At 41.4% G+C, this 27,688-nt stretch overlaps 1 protein-coding gene across 2 annotated transcripts; it reads left to right on the plus strand.

The window, feature by feature from the left end:
- The first annotated feature begins 287 nt into the window (after positions 1-287).
- On the plus strand, positions 288-25,985 carry SNAI2 (snail family transcriptional repressor 2). Of its 2 annotated transcripts, XM_054817783.1 has the most exons (4): positions 288-580; positions 22,254-22,705; positions 23,271-23,816; positions 24,742-25,985. In XM_054817783.1, the coding sequence occupies exons 2-4, from the start codon at positions 22,627-22,629 to the stop codon at positions 24,921-24,923; spliced, it is 807 nt and encodes a 268-aa protein (XP_054673758.1). In that variant the 5' UTR covers positions 288-580; positions 22,254-22,626; the 3' UTR covers positions 24,924-25,985. The 2 variants fall into 2 exon arrangements, with proteins under 2 accessions (XP_054673758.1, XP_054673757.1); XM_054817782.1 differs by lacking the exon at positions 288-580 and having other exon boundaries at positions 22,199-22,705.
- Positions 25,986-27,688: the final 1,703 nt, after the last annotated feature.

Genomic DNA, 27,688 nt, shown 5'->3' on the forward strand with positions numbered 1-27,688 from the left:
GCAGCGAAGGGGATTGCAAGGCAACGTGGAGAGTGTTGCTCTTTTTTCAAGCCTGCACAAGAAATAACTCCATATCTGGAAATGACGCCCAGGGAAGGGGGAGAAAATAAGGTGAGACTCTCTCAGCAACCTCAACGTGCAGCATCAGCAGAGCGTGCGAAGCAGGGTGTGAGGTTTCCCAAGGCTGAAGCGGGGGAGAGCTGTTAGAGCGGATCTGGCAGCCTCCCATCCACAGGGGTGGAATACGGTCAGCGCTTGCTGGAGAAGCTTGGAAAGAAAGAGATGTGCAGTGGGCAGTTGTGTGCGTGCCCAGAGGCTGACAGGATGCACAACTGGAAATCAGGTTATGTTGCCTTCTAGACTACCATTTAATATTTCTTGCCTAGAGCTTAATTTTTCCTTTTTCCTTCCTGATTTCCATTTTTTCCATTTCTCTGGTCTTGACCCTTTGTTTACTAGGTTTCTATTCTTTTTTGATGTTGAAGAAAGTACTGTGTAATCTCTCTCAGACTTTATTTTCAGCATTTCTCATCATCTTTGCTGTCACAACAGAAAAGACCTCAGCCTTTGCTTTTTCAAGGTAATGTTTGTTAATGATATTTTTCTTAAAACACACCATTCAGTAATGTAGAAATGCATGCATTTCAAACCTGAAAGGAGAAGGAAAACAAATATATGGGCTCTGAAATTCTCAATCACTGCTTGCATTTTAATGTTTCATGATCTACAATATCACTCTCAGTATTTTTCAAAGTTATGTGTAATGAAGGTGACCTTTTCACTTCTCAGGAAAACCCTAAATAATTAATTATCTGTGTGATACGTCAATAAACATAGTCATCATTTCTTGAGCTTTCTGACAGCAATGGGGAAAAAGCAACACATTTAGGTCTCATGAACCTCATTTGCTGAAACTGGCCTTCTCTGGATTTACAATGCTCTCTTGTGGCCAAATCAGGCATCTACAATGCAATAATAGCCTGCTACCCTAAGAATATCCTTAGTCTTTTTGGCCGCTACGGTCATTCTCAAATTGCCACAAAATGCTAGAAACATCTGCCAAAACAGATGTTTTAGAGATGTGCGATCTCTTTTTTTTCTTTTTCCCCACTAGTCAAGTTCCCTAAGTTGTTCATTTATCAAAAACACCCTCCAAATATTTAACTATTTGAAAACTGGGGGGAAAAAGTTTGCTCCTGTCATTGAAAGAATAATTTAATATGACCTTTTTTCTTTAATCAATGTTAACTTTTAGCATGGATTTCTTAAGTCTATTATTCATAGGTTTTCAGGTACATCACCAAGTCTCCTTGAGAACAGCAGATTCAGTGTTAAAAAACAAACGCACCTAGAATTGAGGAAAATGCTTCATCCTGCCAGTGTGCGCTCAGACCAGATCCGCTTCCGTGCTCCTCCGTTTCAAACGGGCACTGAGCAAGGTTCCCAGACCGGCATTTCCTCCTGCCGTAAGGTGGGATACAGGAGCGCATGCCAGGCAGCTGCAGCGGGGCTGTGGGCAGGCCCCCGTCACAGAGCCGCTCGCCGGTGACGCTCATGTCCTCATGACGGGGCACAGCAGGGTTGGGGTCCATCCTGCAGCAGAGCCTGCCCTCGTCCCCTTCACAACCCCATCCAGCCCTGCCCACCGCCCCCCTCTTGCCCAGTCTCCCGAGTGGGAGCTACCCAATTAACTGTCTAGTTAATCTCCCATGCAGAGAAAGGTGGGCAAAAATCTGCCAAGAAAGTCAAGGACACGCCTACATCGACTCAATCGGTGGGAAATAACCTTCTCCGCTCCTCTGCATTGGGGTAGTAGGTTCAGGAAGAAAATGCCTAAGTCTGCAGGAGGGTGGTATGTCACCCAAAGTCTTCACTTCTGTCTGATTAAACATACAACATTAAATCACATTTACATAGTACTAGCAAGAATGCCTCAAGTTCACGCAGTCTTCCAAATTCATTGACTCACAGGCATTCATGGGAAGAAACAAAATATTGTTGGCGATTTTTAATTATTCTTTTGATCAGTGAAAACATTTAGCTACAAAGGCATAACTTAAGAAGAATCTCTCAAATAGGCTAGAACATTTTTGTATTTACCAGATTCAACCTCATCCATAAGTTAGAAAAAAATACAAGCAAGGAAGGAAGGAATGAAGGAAACCCAGAATCAAGCGGCAGAAAAAATTGAACTGAAAACCTAGTTGTTGTTAATTAGCATCTCTCACTGATTTGGGCATTTTGCTTTACAGAAAATATCCAATTTTATTCCACTGGTTTTACTAGTAGTGTAAAAATATCTGCTCAAAGGAAACATAAGATGTAATATAGCGAGTGTAATATTCAAGCCTGCTTCATATACAGTTTTCAAAGAGAAAATTTCAGATAAGAACACTTTCTCTTCCTGATGTTGTTCTCTTCCTGCTAAATTTGGATTGCCCTTCAAATATTTCAGAGTTTGTAAATAACCTTGACATTCTTCCTCTGTCTTACTGCATAGGTAATTTTAGCATCACTGTTGGACAGTTGGTGAATAATTGCCTTGGAAAACAAAGAAACAGAAAACTAACCTGTAAGGTTTTCATTTTTACAGACACTAATCAAATTACTAAATGTAAACCAGAGGATAAGACTTAAAATTCTTCCTTGAGATTATTCTCTGGAGTACCAAACTTCTGCTTTTAAAGAGCAGATATACTAATTTCAAAGACACTGAAACCTTCTATCAGCTTGCATAAGTAAAAAAGATGCTGCAGAGTGTGAAGTGAAGAACATAAAAATATGTTCTTTAATGACTTACTGGTTAGCATTTTATAGCATCATTAAAAATATTTCCTGTTATGTTACATGCTAAATGTGCTCATATGTACTAGTTCACTTTAGACATCTTTGAATGTGCTAAAATTTGAAGACCTAATCCTTAGCTCTATATATGGAACTATGCACATAAACATCAGCAAGTGGATGGATTAAGCAGTTTAAATTTATTCTTTTTTCTCTTACTCCCCTTAAATTATTCTTCATGCTTCTGGCAAGCCATAATTCCTTTTTATCCCAAAGAAACAAGGCTTATGCAATCATCTTTTATGTATACATAGCATATGTGAGTTTCCACATGTCCTCTAATTTTTGCTCATACTATACACTATTAAATTTGACAGATAGAACAAGTCCTAATGTGCTGAGTTTCTAAAATTTAAGGAAAAAAGACGCAGCCGGTTGGAGGAGGATGGTTTTCTTAGTACCTTCACTGAGAGAATGAGCTCTCAAAAAATACCCAGAAATCCATAGCCAAGAAGGATGTTATGAAATTTCCGGCCATGGAAATGCTGTAGTCGGAACTCACTGCTTATTTGACACCAGCAAATGAAGCAGAGGAAGCAAGTCTAAAATTCTGCTTGCCACAGTGCTGCTTGTTTTTCCATGAAGGCATTACAGTGCCAAACTGATGATGATATTAAAACACCTCTGTTACCTTACAGTTTCCTTTATTTGGGGTTTGTTTAAATTTTAAAGATATTTTAATTTATACATAAAATTAAAATGGGGGGGTGTGGGTGTGGGTGTGTGTTTTCTACCATCTCCAAACAGAAAAACTGTTGAAAAACAAACAAACAAAAAATATGTGGTCATTTGATGTATACTAGTAGCATTCCAGTGTCACTATGGGTTTAGGCTTCCTCTGTAAACTTCAGGATGAAAGACGCTTTTCAAGTATCAAAGCCTCTTCATTTTATCTTGGCATATAACTGTCATTTCATATCTTTAGTTTACATGAATATGTGTTTAGTTCTGCCATATCTGTGACCATTCACACACCACTTTTTTAGAACAGAGCAGTGAATTAACTCAGAGTATGATGGATTTTTAAGAGAAGAATTACACAAAACTTTGATTTTTCTGTATAAGCCTCTTGAAAGGTCAGTATCACATTAGTCGAGCCACAGAAAAGACGATATTGCTAACATTTACACTCAAGTCTTTTAACACAGTGTTGTGTTGTGTAGCATTTTGGTGTGGATCAGCAGCTGCTCCTGTCACATGCTGAAACAGCTGTGAGCTTTAATGCAGTGAATCATCTTTTTGCCAGCAGCCTTGCAGAGGGCCTTTTAAAGTTTCTTTTTGATCTAGTTGGCTTTAAAAATGCCACCACATTTCTGCACTTGTTGCAGTTCCTCTTGGTTTTATTCTTCAGTGTTCCTTTAGTTCATTGTTAAAACCAAAATTGGTGGGATATCTTTCAAAGAGCACTTTATGAAAGGCAGGAACATCTTGACACTGCTATCAGTACGAAATAGCTGTAAGAGGCTCATTAGCATCTCAAACAAGAAAATTTCAGAAATATGCAGTTTGGATCTCTGTGCTAGAAGACCAATAAAATCTAGGGGGTTTTGGAAAGACAAGGCAACCGGAAGGAAATGTATTAAATTGCAATGCAAGAAATCCTGAAGAAACGAAGCCCAAGGGTCAACGCAGCCTTCCGAGTTAAGCAAGTACGCTACTATGCTGACAGAGTACTGTGAAAAAGGTCTGTAAAATATTACAAAATTCATACAATACTCTCACAAACATGGAAGGAAAGTCTTAGGCTCCGCAAAAGGTGACCACAATATGTACTTTAACCCAGTCTAACGGGCCCTTTGATGGAGGCCCCCTTCTAGAGACTCTGGCAGCAAGCACGAATGGGGACAGCAAGTGTCACTTTCCTTCCCACTATCACCAATGATATTGGAGTCTCAAAAATAAATTGCATCTATGCTCAAAGGCACAAATTGGCAAGGCCTCTTCCTCTGAGTCCTACATCCTCTCATATGAAAGAGAAACACTCTTAAAACAGAAAAAGCATTTGAGTGCTATATTGTATTTCCTCAGAGGTATGCTGATAGACCTTACAAAAGTTTAGCACCAAACCTTCTGTGTATCACAATGGAAGCTTGGAAAAAATTTTGGAAGAGTACAAAATAATAGTTTAGCAAAGATATACAGCTTGAAATTACTGTTTCTTAAAGTATGAGATGTTATAGTTATGCTACACTATGCTATAGTTACAGTGAACCTATGTACATTATACAACTGTTTTTCGTTCCGAATTTTGGATAATGCTGCAGCGATAATATAAATTGATGCACACTTCTATTTTATATCTGTTGAGGTTTATATTAACAGAAGATACATGTTTTTTCTCAAAGCAGAAAGTCAGAGAGGCACATAGTGAGCAAACGCAAGTTTTAGTCATCTCTACATTGTAAACAATTGCAAAACTTTATGAGTGAATTTGACAGATTATGGATTTTAATCATATAAATATTCTTGAGTAGCTTAGAAAGCTTTATTTCTTCATCATTCTTCTTACTAGTTTTATAGCAGAACTTTTGTCTTCAGTTTTATATGTAAATAGGTGACTGGCCTATGTGATTGATTTGTCTCTTTTTTGAAGGCAGCTGAAAATGTAAAGACGTGCTCTCACTGTCTCTTGAAAAGCAAAAGTATAAGGAATTCAAGGCGGTCAATGTTACAGACAGATGTGTAAATACTACACTCTCTCTTAAAAATTGCACATTTGTTTTGGATCTCTTCGATGCTTTGCTCTAGTATGAAAGGCTTCCAAACCGAAAGTTACTTTTCTATAGTGAATACATGGAAAGTATGACAATGTGAATGAAAAAGCAAAATGCATCACTTCTGTATATCAATGGTAATGGATGAAGTATTATATGAGTCATAAGTCTCTTTGGACATATAAAACCATACTAAAGATTAAGTGATTTTCCAAAGTTTAGGCAGAAGTTATTGGGTATCAGAATCACAAGATACAGTTATATCTCACTTTCATAAAATTAAATGCAAGATTCCAATCCTTTAACAGGAAAAAGATCAGTTGCAACAGTGTACTCTTTGTTTCATGATCTTTTTCCTAATGAGACTCCATTTTCAGCAAAAAATCTTTCACATTTTTATTTTAGCACAGAGGGGGTGGTTGCTAGCTTTTGCTGTGTTTGATTATACTTGGCGATCGATTCCGTAGACCTTTAGTTTAACTTTCAAGGAGCTCTGCAAAGAGACTGTAAGTTATTTTCTGAGATGGATGGAATAGGGTTCAGTGCTGCTCTGACTACAACATGGGGTTTATTGAGCAAGTCTCTATAACCTTTTCTTCTGTGCTGATGTTGTGCTTCCAGAAAAGGGAGATCTAGAAAGTTTTGAGTATAGTGACTTCTTTATTCCTGTATTTCTGTGTTTCTATGACATTAAACAGAGAAACTACAATTTTATGGCAAGGAGAGCAGTTTTAAAGATGTAGCTTGATTCCACTAAATGTGTTTTAACTACATCTATTTCAGTCCATGCTGAAATTGCCAATACCGGATCCTTTCTTTAGCAGAGTACTGATTCTAGCCCCAGTATTTGCATTTAGAGAGGACTTAGGGACCATAAATTTGCATCTGACCCTGTGAGTACTGATTATATGACTCACTCAAGTTACTTCATTTCTGGAAACCATGCAATCTTTCATTGAAGGGAGGATGACAGGCTGTTTTCTGTCTTTCACTGCCACGATTCTGTCTTTGTAGACTCATTAGTAATCCTAAAACTAATTCTCATGCAGCTAACAAATGCACCTAAATCAAAGTCATGCTTCAGAGCAGGACTGCTGATGAGCTCTGAGGGAAGTAGCATCCAGAGAAGAATGTTGAACATAACTCCTTATATATTCCCTGTGCTGGCCTGAGACAAGAATGTCTGTACACAACTAATTCATTTTCAAAAACATCATTGACCAAACAGACACAGTCTTATTTCCTTTTAAAAATAATATTTTAAGTGATCAAAGGGAGTCTATCACTGTGTCAGACAGAAAAGGGCACTGGCTGAAGTAAACTGATAAAAGAAATGCATTTGCTGCTCAAGGCATGGAGAAAGACCAAGACCTAAACTTCAGATTACGAAAGGCAATGACTTGGCACATGTCACTCACCAGGAAAGCTCCTTTGATAATACAACGATAATAGATTATCCCATTTGTTACACTTAGTGTTTTTCTATGGGTTTACTTTGGGTTTCAAAAATAGAAGAAGTAAAGGAGCCCTCATACATTATAAGAAGCTGAATGTAAATAAGTAAAGGCCTTAAATAAGTAAATCCTAGTTGTTTCTCTCTAACAAGGAACTTGGCTAAGAGTAAATGTGTTTTCTCTTGATTTCTGACTGTCTTGTCAACCTTTACATGGAGAAGCAGCAGCTGTGGTGATTCTTCAGCTCTTACTGAGCAGTGCCAACCCCTTCCACATCACACGTCGAGATCAGGATTTTTTGTGGAGTGTGGAAAAAATCAGCCAAAATGAAACACCATCAATGTCTAATTACAAGCTGGAGAGAAAGAGCGTGCAATACCAGAACACAAAATGTATTTGTCAGAAACAGCAGGAACACAGCAAGAAAAGTTTGTATTGTTACAATTTATGAATCCAGCCCAGAGTCCCAGTCCTTAGTACAGGGGTGGGCTCTGTGACAGAAGAGCTAGGAAGATGCAGTTGGTGTAGGGAACGGAGCCACGCAGTCAATCCCTGAGGACTTCATGTGTTAACATAACACAGTTAAATTTTTCCTTTCCTGCTTAAAATGCCTTTTAAGGTGATCTGATGAACTGGGACAGCTCTTTCCTGTGATGAGTGCCCTCGTTTACCTCCAGTCCAGTAGGCTCCAGGTACAGGGTATAACTGCAAGCCTCACAGACTGTCCCTGCAGCTGTTTTCTGAGGAGGAGAGGACAAATCCTGTTCTTTCCTTCTGTTCCCCACAAACAAGTATCTGACAAGAAAATTCTGCAACAACAGAAGCCACTTTCCTCAGCTGCTTCTTCCTTCCCTATTCCACACACACCCCCGCAAATGGATTTTTGTAGAGGGAAGGTGTGATCAAGGCAACAAGAAGTAATAAGACACCGAGTGACAATATATTTTAGCTGAATCATGCCTTTAAACATTCAGCCTACAGATTAATCATTGAGTGACATCAAGGATTCGCTTCAGAATTGGATCTGACTAGTGCACTTAATTTACCTACTGCACCAAACAGCTGTTCAGCTTCTGCTGAATTTGAAAGCAAATGTAATTAGTGCGTGTTCACTGCTGCTTCCTCATTACATTGCCAGCCCATACCATTGGAACAGTTAATTACTGCAGAGACAATGGCTTGACTTACCTGATATAGTACATGATTATTCATCATTGATTCACTTTTTCTTCTTCACCGATAATTTTGTTAACAACCCTGACAGTACGTAACAGTGAATCCCCTTGATCTTTTGCATTATTATGTCTTCTCAAATGTTACTCAAATTCTCCAGGTAGCTTACTACTCTAGATTTTAACGAGACATGAGGTGTAACATCAGTTGACACTGTATGTAACTGGAGAAATAACTTGATTATGTGGTTCACAGCAAAATGTGCTATTCAGTCACTGTTCATCTCAGCTATCTTTGTACTTGGGGACTTGCCCCTTGCTCACAAACCGAAGGTCTGCTAACAGAATCACCTTCTTTCAGCGATGGGTTAAAAATAATGCTGAGAAAAGGAAAGATTATTCCATAATTAGTCTTGTTCTCAATAGACCTGCTTCACTCCTACACAGATTTTTTTTTTGGTGGCTTTGAGTGTGCCTTTTTAGTTCCCCCGTGCCTCAGTACTCCATCACTGAAATGGAGGTAGCTGACTTCCCAGCCCTGCCTACCACGTGTCATGGGATCCTCTCAGATACAGCCTCTTTTCTCAGGAGAAAGCTCTGTCTGGATGGAATGTGAGGACTCTACATTTATTGGTGACCTCCGGGCTGGTGAAGGACAAATTGAACAGTACATCTGCCAGTCCTGGCTATTTCTGCAGTGCACGTGCAGATCAGCTGGGCTGTGCTGGCACAGTAATGCACCATACTTCTCAGAAATGCCAGATTTCGTCATTTACTGCACATGTTCAGCATTATTGCCAGGCATATGCAAAATAGCCCTAAGCTGTCCTGCTGCATCCTTCTCCCATCACATTGCAGATATACCTGACTACTTTGGCAAAGGAAGGTCACCTAAGTCATTAAGACAGGTTTTAGTAATTTGCACAGTGCTGCACATTCATTTGTCATCTTTTTCATATGTGTAAACTTTTAACTGTTCCTGGAAGAAAAAAAGATATAAAGAACCAATGAAATGCATAAAAAAGTGTATGACAGTTTAGGATAGAGAAGATATGGAAAATTCTTAGCAAAGGTGCTTGAATAAAAAGAAATTTTTGAAGAAGTGTGATGTTCAGGGAGAAGCTGAAGGAATTGAAACACTGCTCCTAAAGCAATTCAGGAGGCAAATAGTCCTGTCAACTACCACAGCACTACACTGGCACTTAGAGGTCAGTAAAGTAGAATTGAAAGGACTTCTCTAACATCTGAAAGAGACTCCATATTTTTCAAAGGCTTTGCATGATCTGGGAGATCAATACCCGACATTTATTTGGTTTGCTCATTCTTTCTTCTCACTGATATGCTTCTCTCTTTTTATCTGACTCTCCTACATGAAACTTTATTATCATTATACATTTCACAAAGAATCCCCAACAAAAAGGCTGCATAAGCAGCTAAGCAGTCCACAAACAATAAACTGTAAAACGATATCTGATCTGTACATCAAACCCATGTGGTAGCTGGGAGCTGCATAGAACAGCAGATATTTGGGTTAACATGCTATACCATTCGGTCTGACTTTCAGTAGGCTTTAAAGATCTTTCAGTATTAGCTCATTTTATTAGGGTTTGGGTTTTTTTTAACTTAGACCTCAAAGTTATTTTGGGGTACCTCATTTCATTCCTTAAGGAAAAAGTGATCAAATGAGAAAACATAGGTAATTTGGTAGTCACTGCTGATGGAGGCACAAATCAAGTTAAACTTAAGGCAAAGTTACCTTTCACCTCCTCGAGGAGCAGCCTCCGCAGCCTGCTCAAGTCACTGAGAAAGCTTGAACTTCACATCAAAGCAATCTACTCTACGTGGGGATAAATAAACTGGGGATTAGGCAATTTCAAAATAGGTAGTTGCCTGAAATGAGCAATTTCTAGCAGCTAGTATAGCCAATGTTATCACCCACATAAATATTGACTCATTTATTAAGAGTAATTAATGAGGAAACAGAACTGCAATAAAGGAAAAAAGTGAAAAGCAATCTTCTTAAAGGCCCTGAAGGCCTCTCTTTTCTATATTCTGTGTTTGTCAGTGCTCTAAACTGGATTTTGCAATGCATATTTTCTCTGCTGATCTTTAAAATTTCAGCAAAGCATTTCATAGTTATTTCAACTCATGAATTATGCAATAACACATGACAGGAGCAATTCATTCCTATCTCTGCTTCACCAGGAGGCAGTGAAACGAAAAGCCTCAGCTCCAGCTTGAGATTTTTTTTTGTCCAGCACATAATCTCTCAAAATGGTACCTCAGAGATTTACTCTGCAAAATGATAAGGACACGTGCACAAAAGGTACGGGAGCAGAATGGCTGAACTGAGGAGGAGGACAAGCACACAGTAACATGGCACCTCCTTTTGCTTCTCGGGTGGGAAATGACGCAGCCTTGAAGGAATTTCAGGGCACATCTTCCAACTGCGTCTGCCTCCTCCTCCTCCTCCCTCAGTTCCCTTGTCATCAGCCTTTTCTGGTTCTGAATTTTCTTCCAGACTTCAATCCACTCCAAGGCATGACTAATCTCCTCATTAATATTGCCTGTGCTTTACAGCAGTAGTCCTGAGACCTTCTTAGAAGATAGGGAAATGCCATAAGCTCCGTCTTAGAAATGAGAAACAGCAGCTGAAACACAAATGGTACTAATCTGCTGCAGAACTGGGGCTTGTGTCTCAGGATGAAGAAACGTGAAACATATTTCTCAGGATGAAGTGAATCAAGTCTTAACCATAGAGTTACCTCTCGTCTTGAAATCCTGCTGTTTGGAGTCCTGCTCTTTTCACTCCTGAATGAAAAGGATGTAAGGTAATCTTCAGAGTTTTAAGGATGTGACTCTTCCGAGGTTCAAACATCTCTCCATTTGCAATATAGGTTATGACATCATATGGTGTCCCCACTTTTTTTTTTTCTTTATTGAAATGGGACCAGCCAAAGAATATTTGTTAGTTGTGATTTTGCAACAGGTCACCTCCTCTTGCAAGTCTTTATTCCACTTCAGAAGAAGTCAGCTGTCCATACTGATTGCTCATTCTTTTTCCTGGTGATGCTTATAATATGGGACTCAGCATTTTCATCTTATCACCTGCCTCGATCACATCTGCCATGAGGAACAGGGAGATATTCGGTATCTACAGTAGTTGTTTCCAAGATGTCATGAATAGGTAAATCTTCTTGAAGTCATTTACCAAGTACCTAGAGCTTTTTCAATAGCTGTGTGGCTAAGAGGATAGGAGGATAGCAATGGATAAGAAGCTAGGACCAAACTGATACAAAATAAACTGAGATAGATGCTTCATAATGAGTAAATTAAGCTGGCACAAAGTTTTAAAGAGCAGCGGTAGCAGTGGAAAAATCTATGACCTGAATTTTAGAAATTCACTGACTGATTTAGAAGTTTTGGAATTATACTTCATAAAATTACAACATAATTTGAATAAAATGCATCATTTTTTTCTTCTTTTTTTCCTCTGGACAGATACATATCAGGAAAGCCAAAGCCCTGATAGAAATTAGTCTGGCCAGGGATGTCAAGGACAACAAGAAAAGCTTCTATAGGTATGTTAGTGATAAAAGGGGACGAGGGAAAATGTGGGTCCCCTCCAGAATGAAACGGGTGACCTGGTTACCCAGGATATGGAGAAGGCTGAGGTACTCAACGACTTCTTTGCCTCAGTCTTCACTCGCAAATGCTTGAGCCACACTGCCCAGGTCACAGAAGGCAGGGACTGGGAGAATGCAGAACCGCCCACTGTAGGAGAAGATCAGGTTCGAGAATATCTAAGGAACCTGAAGGTGCACAAGTCCATGGGACCTGATGAGATGCATCCGTGGGTCTTGAGGGAACCGGCGGATGAAGTGGCCAGGCCACTCTCCATCATATTTGAGAAGTCCTGGCAGTCCGGCAAAGTTCCCGATGACTGGAAGAGGGGGAACATCACCCCCATTTTTAAGAAGGGAAAAAAGGAAGACCCAGGGAACTACAGGCTGGTCAGTCTCACCTCTGTGCCTGGCAAGATTATGGAGCAGACCCTCCTGGAGACTATGCTCAGGCACATGGAAAATAAGGAGGTGATTGGTGACAGCCAACACGGCTTCAGTAGGGGCAAATGGTGCCTGACAAACTTGGTGGCCTTCTATGATGGGGTTACAGCATCAGTGGATAAGGGAAGGGCAGCTGACGTCATCTGCCTGGACTTCTGCAAGGCATTTGACACTGTCCCGCACAACATCCTTGTCTCTAAATTGGAGAGACATGGATTCGATGGATGGACCACTCAGTGGATAAGGAATTGCCTGGATGGTCACACTCAAAGAATTGTGATCAACGGCTCAATGTCCAAGTGGACAAGTGGACAAGTGGTGTTCCTCAGGGGTCGGTACTGGGACCAGCACTGTTCAACATCTTTGTCGGCGACACGGACTGTGGGATCGAGTGCACCCTCAGCAAGTTTGCCAGTGACACCAAGCTGTGTGGTGTGGTTGACATGCTGGAGGGAAGGGATGCCATCCAGAGGGACCTTGACAGGCTGGAGAGGTGGGCCCGTGCGAACCGCATGAAGTTCAACAAGGCCAAGTGCAAGGTCCTGCACGTGGGTTGGCACAATCCCAAGCACAACTATAGGCTGGGCAGAGAATGGATTGAAAGCAGCCCTGAGGAGAAGAACTTGGGGGTGTTGATGGATGGGAAGCTCAACATGAGCCGGCAGTGTGCGCTTGCAGCCCAGAAAGCCAACCATGTCCTGGGCTGCATCAAAAGAGGTGTGACCAGCAGGTCAAGGGAGGTGATCCTGCCCCTCTACTCCACTCTTGTGAGACCCCACCTGGAGTACTGCATCCAGCTCTGGGGGCCCCAGTACAGGAGAGACATGGAGCTGTTGGACAGAGTCCAGAGGAGGGCCCCGAAGCTGATCAGAGGGCTGGAGCACCTCTCCTGTGAGGACAGGCTGAGAGAGTTGGGGTTGTTCAGCCTGGAGAAAAGAAGGCTCCAGGGAGATCTAATTGCAGCTTACCAGTACCTGAAGGGGCCTACAGGAAAGATGGAGAGGGACTGTTTATCAGGGAGTGTAGGGACAGGACAAGGGGTAATGGGTTTAAGCTGAAGGAGGGTCGATTTAGATTAGGTATTAGGAAGAAATTCTTTACTGTGAGAGTGGTGAGGCACTGGAACAGGTTGCCCACAGAAGCTGTGGATGCCCCATCCCTGGAAGTGTTCAAGGCCAGGTTGGATGAGGCTTTGGGGAGCATGGTCTAGTGGAGGGTGTCCCTGTCTGCAGCAGGGGGCTTGGAACTAGATGATCTTTAAGGTCCCTTCCAACCCAAACCATTCTGTGATTCTATGATACATAATACACACTACAATGCATACAACTTGTTAGGATGAAAAGAACTGTTATAAAGAAGGGTGTAGATGAGACACGAGAGATTTGTCCTGTTTTAATATCAGCATTCAACAATATTTCCTTCAGCGAAGAATCAGCCTGATTTCAGGAATATGAGCTATATCTGGATTAGCAGATGAAACAGAGCCAAGGCACAGGATTACAAATGTCTACAGTGCTTCATTTCTAGTGTTTTGCTAGCGTGGCTTTGGACTGTAAGCATTAGCATCCTCCCAGCTAAGGCTTAAGCATTGTTCAGCATTTTACGGGACTGTTTCTATAGGCAGTTTAGCTGTAGCCACCTTGTTTTCGGGAAAAAAAGATCAGATGAAGACTTGAGTCAGCTGTGATGATGTGCCTGAAGGCAGTCTCTAACCTCTTCCACGTAGTAACATTCATATCTATATCTATACATATACAATTTATCTGTGATAATGCAGTCTTCTCAGTCTTCCAGCAAACTATCCATAAACTCTGGTGGCAGTGGTCAGTCCAGGAAAGCTCGCTCTCTGTCTCTCTCTTTTATAGCAGTGAAGGTGAAAGACGTAATTCACTAAGAACTAAAGCACGAGCAAGAACTAGAGAAAAAAGCAGTAGAGCATGAATCTAAACTTCTCAATACATGCTACCCACGAGCACAGACATGCGGGGAGCCAAAACACAGCCTGAACAGAGGTGAAGGAATGAGGGTAAATCCTCAACAGCCTCTGTGGGAAAGGCTGGTGAGACGCTGGTGAGACCACACTACCAGGTCACAGCTCTGTGGCAGAACAAGCGGTGTTAAAAAGAACAAGACTGTGGAGAAATACTGCTTTTATATCTCAGAAAAGGAAGCAGAATGAGATACTTACACCACAAAATTGAGATCACTGGCATCTTCATGTAGCATTGGAGGCATAAAAGTTATCTCCCTAAACACAGTCACTCGTGGTGCACTTCATACCACCTTGCAGAGACGATTACTGAAAGAAACACTAATCCTGTGTGTCTCTAAACAGGAAGAACAGGAAAAGTACATGAGCAACGACAGCCACTATTGCAGAAGAAACATTCAGGACCAGAGAAAAGTAAGTTAGAGAGACAGATCAGCAAAAATTTAGCTGATTCAAAAACCAGCCATACTACCATAGCTATAGCTGGACTTTGGGATCAATGACAGATCCAGTTCTAGCCAATGTGCGGAAACAGCTGCAGCTCGCTCCCACAGGTACCGAGAGGCAGCACAACATGAGGGTGAAGAAGTGTGGCAAGTACTGGCAATAGGCAGTAAAACAGTTTTGAAGCCAGCAGGCAGACATGGACTGTTAACACAGAAATTTAAAAAGAAGAAAAACCAAACCCAACAACAAACAAACAAACAAAGCTACTATCACTGGAAATATACAGTAGCTGATGCAAAGGTAGTACTATTGCCAGAGAACGTGACTAAAGCACGCCACCAGTTTGGTTGAAATATGATGTCTGACTGTCCCCACCATGAAAGGAAAAGATAATAGTCACTCTGTGCCTTCTCTAGCAGCCTAACGGAGACGTACTGTAAGGAGATCGACTCCTCCAGCACATGCCGTAGTCAGCTGAAGGCTCTCACAGGAACTAGTAAGAAACACAAAGTGCAGACATCCCTCAGGCCGGGTGGAGCTGCTGAGTAAGGACCTGGGGAGAGCAGAAAGCCCAGACGCCCTCACACTCACGAAAACCAGAGTTGGCAGATGTGCCTTTTCATTTTTGCAGGCTTTAGCAGCTTTATGGTGGTGAAAAGCCCTCAAGAATGTCTTGGATGTTTGGGAAACCTCCCGTCAGGGACCAGAGCCCTGCAAAGGAATCACTATGCGGTAATCCTGAAGATATACTGCGTGATTTGTCTGGGACTAAAAAGATCTCTGGTTGCAATGTCGAAAATAGGTTCTGGCATGCTGAATCACCCAGCCCCTGACAATCTGTGCTACGCCTTTTGCCAGGTACCACTGAAGGAAAAAAACAAAGGCTCCAGACATCAGCCTGCCCTCAAAGCTATTCCAGCGATAACAGATAAAACCAAAACAGGACTTTCAGACATCAGGCCTGCAGCTGGCAACGGTTATTGTCCAAGGCGATAGCAGAAGATAGCGCAGGATGTCTTTATCAAGCTTAACAGAGCCAGAAGCAGAGCACTAGTCTGAATGCAAAGGAGCTGGGACTCAGGAGAAGAGAGATCTCCGCTATCAAAAGTTCCTGGGGTCCTGGGAATTTCCAAACAGAGCTTGAAAAATGGAAAGACCAAGTTCGTGAAGTCAATGCAAGAAGTTATAAGAATAGTCAAGTACAACATTTGCCTGAGATCCAATGTGCAATAATACATAATGTTAAATGAGGGAATGAAGAATAGGCAATACAGGCGGTGAACCAGCCTTGTAGGACCACTATCGTTTTGGGCAACAGGCGTTACAGAAGGTTCTTGGGCCTCAGGATGAAGCAGAAGAGTAACACTGAAGCAAACCCAGCAGCTCTCACCTTCTGTTACCACAGTAAAATGATGAATTTATACTGATATAGAGATACTAACTCTATGGAGTCACATCATCTGTTCATTTTAGAGCACAAAGTGCCCCAGCTGTCAGCAGTGCAACTACAGTGCACGCCACTGAGATGCCAGGAGTTGGATAGAGGGAGAAAAGAACTCACGAATTTGAATCCTTTGAACAAATAAATATGCGATTGATAAATAAACAAAAAAAGACACCCGCTGATCCACTAATTTAAGATAACTGCCCAAGAAAGTTGTGTCAGATATGCCCCATGTATTTCAGAGGGGAAGGTCTCTGCTGTCCCCCTCCAGAGCACACTGCGCTGCCCCACGTGCTTATTGCTGCTCCACAGAGCCCCCGAGTCAGCCGTGGCTGCCAGGCAGCAACACTGGACTCCAGGGCTGGCCATGGGGCGAAAACTGAATGCCACAGGCTACTGCCGCTTCCTGCACCCAACACACTTGAAGGCGAGGGGAGTGAGCAAGTTTTCCCTGCCAGACAACAAGCAACTGTCTGCACTTTTAAAGGAAGAAATTAGAAAAAGTGTAATGTAGGGGTGTAGGAAGAGTGGCCAAGAAGAGGAGGTGTCATACAGACATTTATGCCCAGTCCAAAGGTGAGACATTGCTGATATTGACCAGTTCGACCTAATATCAGAGAGCATATGATGATAAGGTTTACATTTGCATGTTCTGGTAGGCAGTCACTACCTCAAGGACACTCAGTCAAAAAAACAAGGTGGTGGGAAACCTTAAGGTACATTTGGTGAGGTAGGGCGTGCTTGAGAGTGGACCGTGGGCTTCTGCAGAATGGAGAAAACACTTCAAACATTGTGTGAAGTGTTTGGTATGGGAACATCAGAAGTGAAACCTAGGCAAAACATAGATAGCCAAATCCAACCACTCTAGTCCACGGATGAGTGGATAATTTAAAAAAGGTATCAAACTAGTTTTTATTGTATTTAAAAAAAAATCTGTGAAGCTACAGCAGGCTGTGGCTAAAAGTCATGTTAGTATAAATGATAATTTAATAATATAAATTATACTCTGCATAATCCTTTATTGTCAGAAGAAATGTAAATAAATACAATAACAATTGCTACATAGGAAATGATACAGTATCTTGTGCAGCATTTAAAGACAGAAATATAGGCTGTTGGAGGGAAGGGCACCACAAGTATTAATTAAAATACACTTAAGATCTAAGTTATTGAAAATTTCAGTCTTAATCTCTTCATGCTTCAGTTACTGATTTGTAACATAGGAATAATGACACTTTCTCTCCCATAAATATTTGTCATGCAATTGAATTGTCAATGTTCAATATATGGTCACGAGTATATGTCAGAATATGCACAAATATAAGTGTGTGTGTATACATATAAAAAAATATAAGTGTATACATAGGGGTATATATAAAAATATAAGTATATATAGATACATAAATACTTTGTAAATATATATGTACAATACATGACAAATCAGTGCACATCTCTGTCATATAAACACACACACTCACACACGCATTCCCCAAAGCAGGAAATCTTGAATGATGCCTTCACATCTCACTTTGCTGTAAGCAGCAAACAATAATTTAAGGGAAAAAAAAAAAAAAAAAGAAGAAGAAGAAAAGTCATAGATGTCAGCCCTGTTACAAAATCCGGGAAGTGATTTATGCATGTCTCGATCGTTTCCCTCACCCCGCTACATCTCTTCGCCGAGGTGCCCCAATGTCCCGGCGGTGGTACAGCCGCCTGCCCGGGGTGCACCCCCGAAGCCTGGCCAGTTCTCCGGCTGGCCACACGGTGGGGCGGCCGGCACAGGTCTTGCTCCGGAGAGCGGGCTCCTCCGGCTGTGGCTGTCCCCAGCAGGTGGCTCTTTCCGACCGCCTAACGCTTGTGCAAGCCCTCGCTTCACTCCCTGGATCCCAAGGTCAGCGTTTTCAAATCTTTTGTTCCTTTTATGAGTAACGCCAGTGGCGTACTGGAAGATCAGGAAAATGTAATGCGATGCAGAAAGCATTGCTTTCCAGAGTGTAATAGCTTTAGCTGGGATGTAACACACTTCTGTTTAATGAATACTTGTCACAGTACTACACACATAAACAGAGTTATATTTATTGGACTAGCTTCACATCTCAGTTCTGCTTGAGTAAATCTGAAATATCTCAGCTGTAGCCAATGGAGATACTACAGATGGGAATGACAGGGGAATTTGGCCCATTGTTAAAATATCTTCATGTAGAAACAATGCAGGAGAATTGAACTATGACCACGTTCCTTCATTATGGGCTAAATTGACTCTAAATTGAACCCTCTTAAATCAGTGAAGTTACACAGGTGTGAAGGAGAGAGCACACAGAAGCCAGCCTTGTTTGAATTACTTCATCCAAAAGGAAACATTTTGTATCTTATTAATAAAAGTAAGTTTATTTGCAGCTAACATTTTATATATATATATATATATATATAAAAATTAGAGATGGGCTTAGACCTCTAAGAGACCCACTTCAAAGTTCCTAGACATGATTTCATAATGGTCCTTCTTTAAATTTGCTGTCATTTCTGCTGATAGTTCAGGTCAGCATTTGGAAGGATGAGCAAAACATGAAAGAAAAGGTATCCTAAAAACGTGTTTCGAAAAAAATCCTTAAGGCATCTGTGTTGAGGCAACAGGAAGGAATCCCATTCCCTAATTGTTTCCCTCTATTCTGTTAATTTTGGGCTTATTCCTCTCTGACATCCAACCTAATCACAGCTGAGGTACTCCTCGCCTTCTAGCTCTACTAAACCTTTCCTACTTCCGAAAGTTACACCAGGATATACCAGGTGGCACTAAGGAGGACATAAGAAAGCACAGGATAACACTAAAGCTGATTTGATAAATTCTGCATTCAACTGGCTATTGAAAACTGATCAATTTTTTTTTTTTCCTCATATTAACCATTTCACTCTTTCCTTCGAAATGTAGGAGGCTTATGAACTGCAAGAGCTACACTGTAAGTGTGAGTTACTTGTGCTTTTACCCCTTCCGGGATGAAGTCGTCACCTGCATCAATAAACCTCCAGAGCTATTTTTGGTATGCTCTGCTGGGCTCAGTGCCTCCTGGGGGTTCCTCTGAAACTCGCTGTGCTGCCTTCCATGGGCTCCATGGCAGGTCCAGGCAAAATGCACTTAACAGTGCTGCCTAAGAAATATATTGTGCTCTGGGAACAGTGACCCAGCATAACTCATTTAATATTCTGAAACTATTTTTCTTGATTCTGCTGTGTTTAACCATATATTTAACATTTACATTTAACTAGCACGATCTTGCTAGTAATTGATGCTTGGTAAGGACGCAAATGCTTTCATGAGAAGAACTAAGCTGGTGATGGCTTATCTTGGGTCCTTCTTCCCTCTTTGATAACAAACATAGTTCTGGCACTCTTCCATTTCCAGAAAGCTGCGTAACAAAAGTTACTGTCCTTCTCAGACAGCCTGGCAAGAAAAAGGATTTGGTGGAGCTGTCAGAAATGGGGAGACTAAAGTGAGGCTCATAGGTAGTTATTTAGGCACATGAACCCGTGCCTGATGAAAAAAAAAAAAAAAAAAGCCATTTCTGCTGCATGGTTGAAACTTTGGTCCTAATCATTTAGTTGGTACAAAGCACATGCCAAGGTTTCAGGCAACAGAATTGCTCGGATCATTTCCTACCCGCTTTGCAGAGTGGCAATTAGCAGCACAGTGGCATTAACAAGACAGCTTTACACGAGCTTTCAAAGTAAAAACATAAGGAATCCCTAAAAGACCAGCTTCTTGTAAAATGTGAGAGGGAAGCTCTGGGCCTGATTTTTCAGAGGTGGATGCAAGGCTTTGCCCACAGGCAGCGTGACCATCAGAGCCATCCACCGCCCCCTGCAATCCCTGCGCCTCCCTGACTCCCCCAAGGAGGGGGAACCTCCTCCTGTGTTCTGCATTCGACCTTTGTGTTTCCTTTCTTGCACGGGGATGGATGCTGCACGTCTCCGAGTGCCCTCTCATCCACATTTGCTGTAAACACCCAGAACACCTGTTTACTCTGACTCACCCACTCCTCATGCAGACTCTCCCTTTTTTTGACAGCAGACCTCACTCAGGTAGTATGTGCTGTTAATATCCTTTCAGGACCATGTAATAACATGCCTTCTATCCAATTCCTAACATCCTTCAATCAGCTCAGCCAGTGGGCTAACTGCTTACGCTCCTATGATTTATATAAGTGCAATTAATTTAAACTGCATCACTCCAGTGTTATGCTGGTGAAAATGCCCTGAGAGGGAGTACCTCACTGGTGAATCAGACCCTTTGCTTTTAACAAACATACAAAAGAACAGATCCCGAGCCAGTGCAAATCTGCATGGCTCCATTCATTTCAACACACAAACTTAAACCAGCTCAAGGGCTGAATCACAGCTCATGTAACAATTTAGATACAGACTAATGCCTCACATCCTGAAATGCAATGCTTTCCCAGAGTTGGCAGGGGACGGGAACTTCTCAGATGGAACAGAGCTGAGAGGGGAGCAGGACCACAAATGCAACCTTTTAAAAATGCTTGGCGGATTTCTTCATTTCTGTGGAGTTGAGGAAAGCAACAGCTTGCGTCTCTGCAAGCGCTGCTCTCCCTTCTGGGAAGAGCTGTGTCTGTTCCTCCACCCCAGCTGCAAAGCAGGTACCTGGGAAGTCCCTTTCCTTGCCACTTTCCCTTTCCTCCTGTAGCTTGGGTGTGTTCCCCGCAGCTTGGAAATCCATGTGACACCTTTCACTGACAGACACCAGAGTTAGATGCTGAAGAGCTGAATCTTTTTAATCAGTTCTTGAAAATGGCTAACTTTCTCTGCACTTGTTTTGGCATCCCCGAGATTAAGAAGTCACGCAGCTTGACGAAGCACTTTACTCTTACATGTCTTAACAGAACCAGGGGCTTTTTTTTTTTTTTTTCCCATGTCTCTTCCAACACCTGCTGCAAAAAAGGGCTGGGGTGGTCTCTTTAAACACCCCTCCGTGCCGCCTCCCAGCAGGACAGAGTCCTAGCGGCACACCGGCACGGCATACCGGTATGTGCCCAGGCAGGTGTAGATAATATACAAGGGGGGGGGGGGGGAGGGAGGAGTGGGGAGGGCAGACCAAGAGTCAATCAAAGTGTAATTTGTGTTAGAAATTTACCAGCATTCATCTGTCCATATTTTCAAAATGCAAATATTTTAAAATTAAAAAACCTATCTGTGACTAAACATCTCCTCTGAATCAATCTAGATAGCCAAAAAAATTCTGTAGCACATTTAAGAGACTTTCATCCTAAATGAAACACATAATACAGATTATACCTCCATAGGAAATCAAGAGGTCCTAAATATACTAATGGAGAAGGACGTTTAAGAGACATTTAAATTACCCAGTCTATAATTTTGGGGGGTTTGCTTATCTGTGCATCTTTTAACTGCTTTGGATAATTAGGAAAATTTCTTTGGCAGTGCTCTAAGAGGATAGGCAAAAGAGTGACATAACTACTCCCGAGGAAGGAAAGGTCGAGGTTTTGCATTCTGCAGATTTTTAAAATAAAAAGGAACGTATTCTTCATATGAACAGTCTGGAGCAGTACGCATGTTATATAAAACCTATCAGCCTGCTCTGAAATGTCATCTTTTCCAGGGCTTCTCCCTCTCCTTGAACTCACTTGCAGTATCTCGCTGGCCCTTCTGCCTGGAAGGGCGCAGGTTAGGGAGGCAGGCTGCTTATCTCCAGCCTTTCCTAAACGCAACTATTCAAAGGCAGTTCCCAAACGGAGCAGGCACACAGTGAGTTCAAAGGCTTCCATTAGCTCTGCCGGCTAACTTGTTATCTTGTAATGTTCCCCCCTTCTGCCCTTAATGAACAGTTTGTTCCATTGTAATTCTTATATCAAACATCTGGAAACCAGACTTGTTTTAAAAAAAAAAAAAAGTCTCAGTGCCTATGACTTATCCAGGTCTCCGTCAGAAAGAAAAAAAGAATTCAGCTGAATCAGTAAACTAACTTTTTTTTTTTTTTTAAAGCACTTTGACCACCACATTTTTCTAGACAGAAATTCTGCAGAGCAACATACACCCACTCCGTAGCAGGGTAACGCGCTCTGACCACAGCTTGCTCCTCCGTTCACAGCTGTCTCCAGCGGGAGGAGCTGAAACCTGAACCAAACCCTCCGAGCAGGGATTGGATCCCTCCTGCCAGCAGCCACAGAGCCCTCCCAGAAAAACAGCCTGTTTGGAAAAGTGCTTGAGAACATCCCGAAGTGATTGGAGGAGCGGAAAACCCTTCCCCCCTGCACCTGACTAGTGGGTATTTACAGCACTTTTCAAGGCTCCTCTGCACTGCCACTACACAACCACAGTGGATGGACTGCGCGGGGCAGGCAACGCCATAGGGACCGATGCGCTCGCAGTGATAGCGTGCGTGTGTGTGCCGCGCACCAGCCGGGGACCGTTACACCGACCCACGAGGAGAGCCTGGAAGAAGGAGAAACCCTGCATCCAAAATGCCACGCTCCTTCCTGGTCAAGAAACATTTCAATTCATCCAAGAAACCGAATTACAGCGAACTGGACACTCATACAGGTAGCAAAATGAAATCTAATGCCACCGCGTTGCTTCTGAGGTTGCGGTCATTGCGTGGCAGTAATGAGGAGGGGTGGGATTGCTTTTCAGGCTTGAGGGAACGGCTTAGTTCATTGCTAGCTCTTTTTTCTTTTGCTTACAAGGAGGGAGTTTTGAGAAATACGGCAATGCTGCCCAGAATGAATCATAAAGTTTGCTCATCCACTTGAACTCGGTTACTTAGAGAGGAGTTGGAGTTTTCCTGTTCTGTGTCTGTTGGTGGTAGAATTGAAACTCTCACAGAAATCCTTCAGGACGTTTCACTGCTTCATTGTATCAGGCTGCACAGATTTAGAAACAGCATGCTGCCTTGAAGAGACTCTCCAACTGTAATTTGTCTGTTCAAGGGCACTGCCCCTGCTCATCAGAATATATGTATGAAATAGTATTTCCTTAATCCTCCTTATATTCAGATGACTATACTGAGTGTTTAATTTATGCACCTTTTAATCCCCAAAATGTTAATTTTGCTGCCTTTTGAAATACTTGTTGGTCCTCTTACCTGCAAATTTTCTTCTTTCTCCAGTGATTATATCCCCATACCTGTATGAAAGCTATCCAGTCCCTATCATACCACAGCCAGAGATCCTGAGCTCAGTAGCTTACAATCCCATTACTGTGTGGACTACAACCGGGCTGCTACCGTCCCCATTACCCAACGACCTCTCTCCGCTTTCTGGATACCCCTCATCTTTGGGAAGAGTCAGCCCACCTCCACCTTCTGACACCTCCTCCAAAGATCACAGCGGTTCAGAAAGTCCCATTAGCGATGAAGAAGAGAGAATCCAGTCCAAGCTTTCAGACCCCCATGCAATCGAAGCCGAAAAGTTTCAGTGCAGTTTATGCAACAAGACCTATTCAACTTTCTCTGGCTTGGCCAAACATAAGCAGCTGCACTGTGATGCCCAGTCTAGGAAATCATTCAGCTGCAAGTACTGTGACAAGGAGTATGTCAGCCTGGGAGCACTTAAGATGCACATCAGGACCCACACACTACCTTGTGTCTGCAAGATCTGCGGCAAGGCTTTCTCTAGACCCTGGCTACTTCAAGGACACATTAGAACTCACACTGGTAAGAACAACGATTACGACTGCAGTTTCTTGTTGCTATAACATCAGGATGCCTTTTTGATATTTTTTTTTTCCACAGGTGGAAAAACCAGCAGTGTTTCTTTACTAACTTTGAAATGCATCCCCAGAATTTCAAATGTATCGTTAAAAGGCTAAATTCTCCCTCTTAGGGGGGTGGGTGGGAGAGGAGTGTAGCGTGGTCTTGTAACTGTGAGCCAGATACTGGCATAAATCAGCATTGCTCCCTTGATAATTTTAGGTGATTTAGCCCATTTCCACTAGCTGAAGGTTTTGCTTTAAGGATTTTATGTTAACTTACTTTGAGAAGGCTCCATCTGACTCTGAAATCAAGCGGCAAAACAGAAAGGCAATGCATGAGGGGCTGCTTTCTGACTCCTTAAGCAATTGGCAAGTTTTGCACGTGCTATCTCAACTCCTTAAGAATTAGCAACACACGGTCACCTAAGCAGTCTTTTTTTTCTGTTGAGGCAAAAACTTGATTTTGAGTGTAATGCTGGGTACAACATAATGTCTGTACTGCTGTTTGCTGCTTTTCCGTCAAAGCCCTTGTCTCCAGCAATTCACACCGCGCTAAGCAGGAAAAGCACTATGAAAATATTTGACAATGTTGGGAGGAGCCCAACCTAAAAGTACTGCCTGCACCTGTAGATGCAGAAGGTGTCAGCAGCTTGTCTTCGGAGGCTGCACTTAGCAGCACATTCTGAAAAGACCGAGTTCTGCAAGTACAGTCAGCAGTGCTGAAAGCTGTTGTATCTGTGGCCTGATTAACTTTATAACACGTTCTTGATCCTAACAAATCCTTTCCATTTGCTCATTTGTTCATAAAAGTGGGTTCTACGTGTCCTAAACATGTACTTCTTTTTTAAAGCTTTATCCTCTTTTTTTCCTCGATGTTTCCTTTTTAGGAGAGAAGCCGTTTTCCTGTCCTCACTGCAACAGGGCTTTTGCAGACAGATCCAATCTGAGGGCTCATCTGCAGACCCACTCGGATGTGAAGAAATACCAGTGCAAAAATTGCTCCAAAACTTTCTCCAGAATGTCTCTTCTGCACAAACATGAGGAATCTGGCTGCTGTGTAGCACACTGAGTCATGCAGTCAATGTTTACCTGGACTCGATGCATTTCTCCACTCCTGTTCCAAATGATAAGTGGAAATCCAAAGGCGTTTTCTCGTCTACTTTTCAGCCAAAAACCCAAAACACCACCAAACAAGCAAACAAACAAAATAGTGGAAGAACTTAGAATGTCAGTAGAAATGAGCTTTCAGTAGTTTCTGTTCAGTCACACATTTGCGTTCTTAAGTGTGAATTCTGAAATACGGGGAAAGACACCATGCATGACATTTCAAGTAGATCTAAAGGAAGAAGCATTATCAGCTATCTTTATAGATGAAGCCAAATGTAGGTCGTCTTTTCTGGCGTAGAAAAGGCTACAAAGTTAACAATACATTCCTGCCAAGCCATTTCAACCAAAGAAACAGTATTTTAAGTGGAACTTTTAATAAAAATACTACCAAGTGAATTTTGCTAGACACCATTTATCTCAGGTGCCTTAAAAAGTATTCCGAGTTTACCTTAGTAAATGTTTAATATTATTCATTGCTGTGTTTTTATTTTATTTTATTAGAAGCCAAGGCCTTCATTAATGATCTGAAATGCTTTAAAACTGCATAATTAAGAGAGGAAAAAACCTATGTAAAAGAATGTACGAAAAATTAAAAGCCACAAATTAACCGCATGTGCCTTTTAAAAAAAAAAAAAAAAGAAAAAAGACTGTAGCTTCAAACATTCCTGGTGCATGCTTGACCATCTTTTAATATGGAATAGTTCCTCTAAACTTTAATCTTTTTTAAAAAAACGGGAATAAGTGCAAGAGAGGGGGTTCACGGGAGTTTGACAATTATTTTTTTTAAATGCACAAAGGAAATGCAATATTTTCAGCATTACCCCTCCAAGTGCCTTTTTTATTGATGATTTTGTAAAGTATGTGGACATAATGTAAATATTTTTATTTTTATATGATCGAATATGTTATGAATGAAAGTGAATTGTTGCCTATAGCAGCATCTATAGATAACTTGAAGAAAGTGTGAAGTGAAAATTATGTTGTTTTCTAGCCACTTTTTTACAATAAACATTTTTAAGTAAGATTTCTGTTGTTTGTTCTAATTAAAGAAAACAACCGTGTCTGGTTTATCAAGGCTTTGGAACATAGGAAAATGCAAATGTCTCTACATGACCAAATGAAGATAAAAGTGAATTTCAGATGCGAATCCTTAGTTCACAAGTACTGAACATTAGAAAGGAATATACTCATTGCATTTTAAAACATTTAAAAACCTACAGAGCATTTTTCTAGAGTCACTGCTTTAAAACACCGTTGCTTTTTTTGCTACTTACAACAGTATGACAACATTGTGAAATATATTTTATCAAAAGCATTTAAAAGAAACTTCTTCCTTACATTTTAACACTTGAAAGGATGCTATTAGAGCAGCCTTATTATAGTACTTTTGCTGACACTCTGACATGAGGAAATCTGGGCCTGATCCAAAGTTAATTAAAGTCAGTGGAGCCTTACAGGAGGTCAGTAACATTTGCATGATGCTCTTCTAAAGTAGTAAAGTCACAGTGTGATATACTTTATATGACCATTTCAGAAAGATTAAAGATATTTTTATTAAAGTATCTTGCATATCAGAACTGTCAATTGAATGTATTATGGCTATGTATCAACTAATATATCACAGGAAATAATTATTCAGTAATAAAAAGTAGAAATATTTTTCTTCAGATGATTTGACTAAGGAGTCCAAGATCTGAACTGTATAAAAGAATTAAAACATCAACAAATCATGTCTCATCATTACTCACCAGTGCAAAAGAACAACTATTTTACCAAAGTACAAAGCTAGAAAACAGATAAGCACTAGCTGGCATCCAGTCTAAAGACTGCTATGTCTACAGTAGGGTACCAGCAGGAGCAAGTAATAGCAAAAACAAAATTCCAACAATTTAACAGGAATGTTACTGATGGATAAAAACAAGGTGCACATTTCTTGAAAAAGAGTACATTTCAGCAAAATAATGCAACAGACCATGCCTGCATTGTGTCTCCTACAGCTGAGTCCTGCAGAGGAGTCCTTCAGCAGGACTGCACTGGAGTAACGTAGGCAATAGGCGCATGGCAGAAGTTTTGTACCTTTTCTCCATGGAAAGCATGATACTGGAAAAAGATCAGCTCGAATGCAGCTTTTCATATTCTTCAAGCATCTTCTGACAAAATCTCAAGGTTATGACAACGATTCCCTAGGACCTGCTAGATTTTTTTCAGGAAATAGCTAGATAGTTCAAGAAAGATAGGGTTAGTGGGAGTTTGTGAAGTACCATTTCGAAATGAACACGTGAAGGCATCAAATAGCCTTGAAAAGTTTCATGTGGTTACTCTATTGATTTGCACTTCCATGTCATTCACTTTGAAGTCCTTAGGCTCCAGCAGCTCTTTGTGCAGCTTTCTCTTCCCAGAGCAAGGTTTACCAGAATACGAGTAAAGCTCTGGCAGTCAACAGCTATTTGTGCTGTCAAAGTTCTAGGTTTGCTCTCCTGTGTCATGTCACAAAGGCTTTTCCATTGGTTTAATTCACACTTTACATTCTCTACGCCCATAGTAAATGAAATAGCATAAGAGCTTGACTGCTTGAATGAGTGGAAATGCTACTGTTGTCCTTAAGGGAAATCAGATGAAAACTTCATCAAAATACAGTATGCTAAACCAAACACAAGTGGAACTGGTCTGATTTGGAGATGACAATTAAGATATGCTACTTTGCATGCCTGTAACACCTGTACTCAT

This window comes from Grus americana, chromosome 2, assembly GCF_028858705.1.
Source record: "Grus americana isolate bGruAme1 chromosome 2, bGruAme1.mat, whole genome shotgun sequence".
NCBI classification, from domain to species: Eukaryota; Metazoa; Chordata; class Aves; order Gruiformes; family Gruidae; genus Grus; species Grus americana.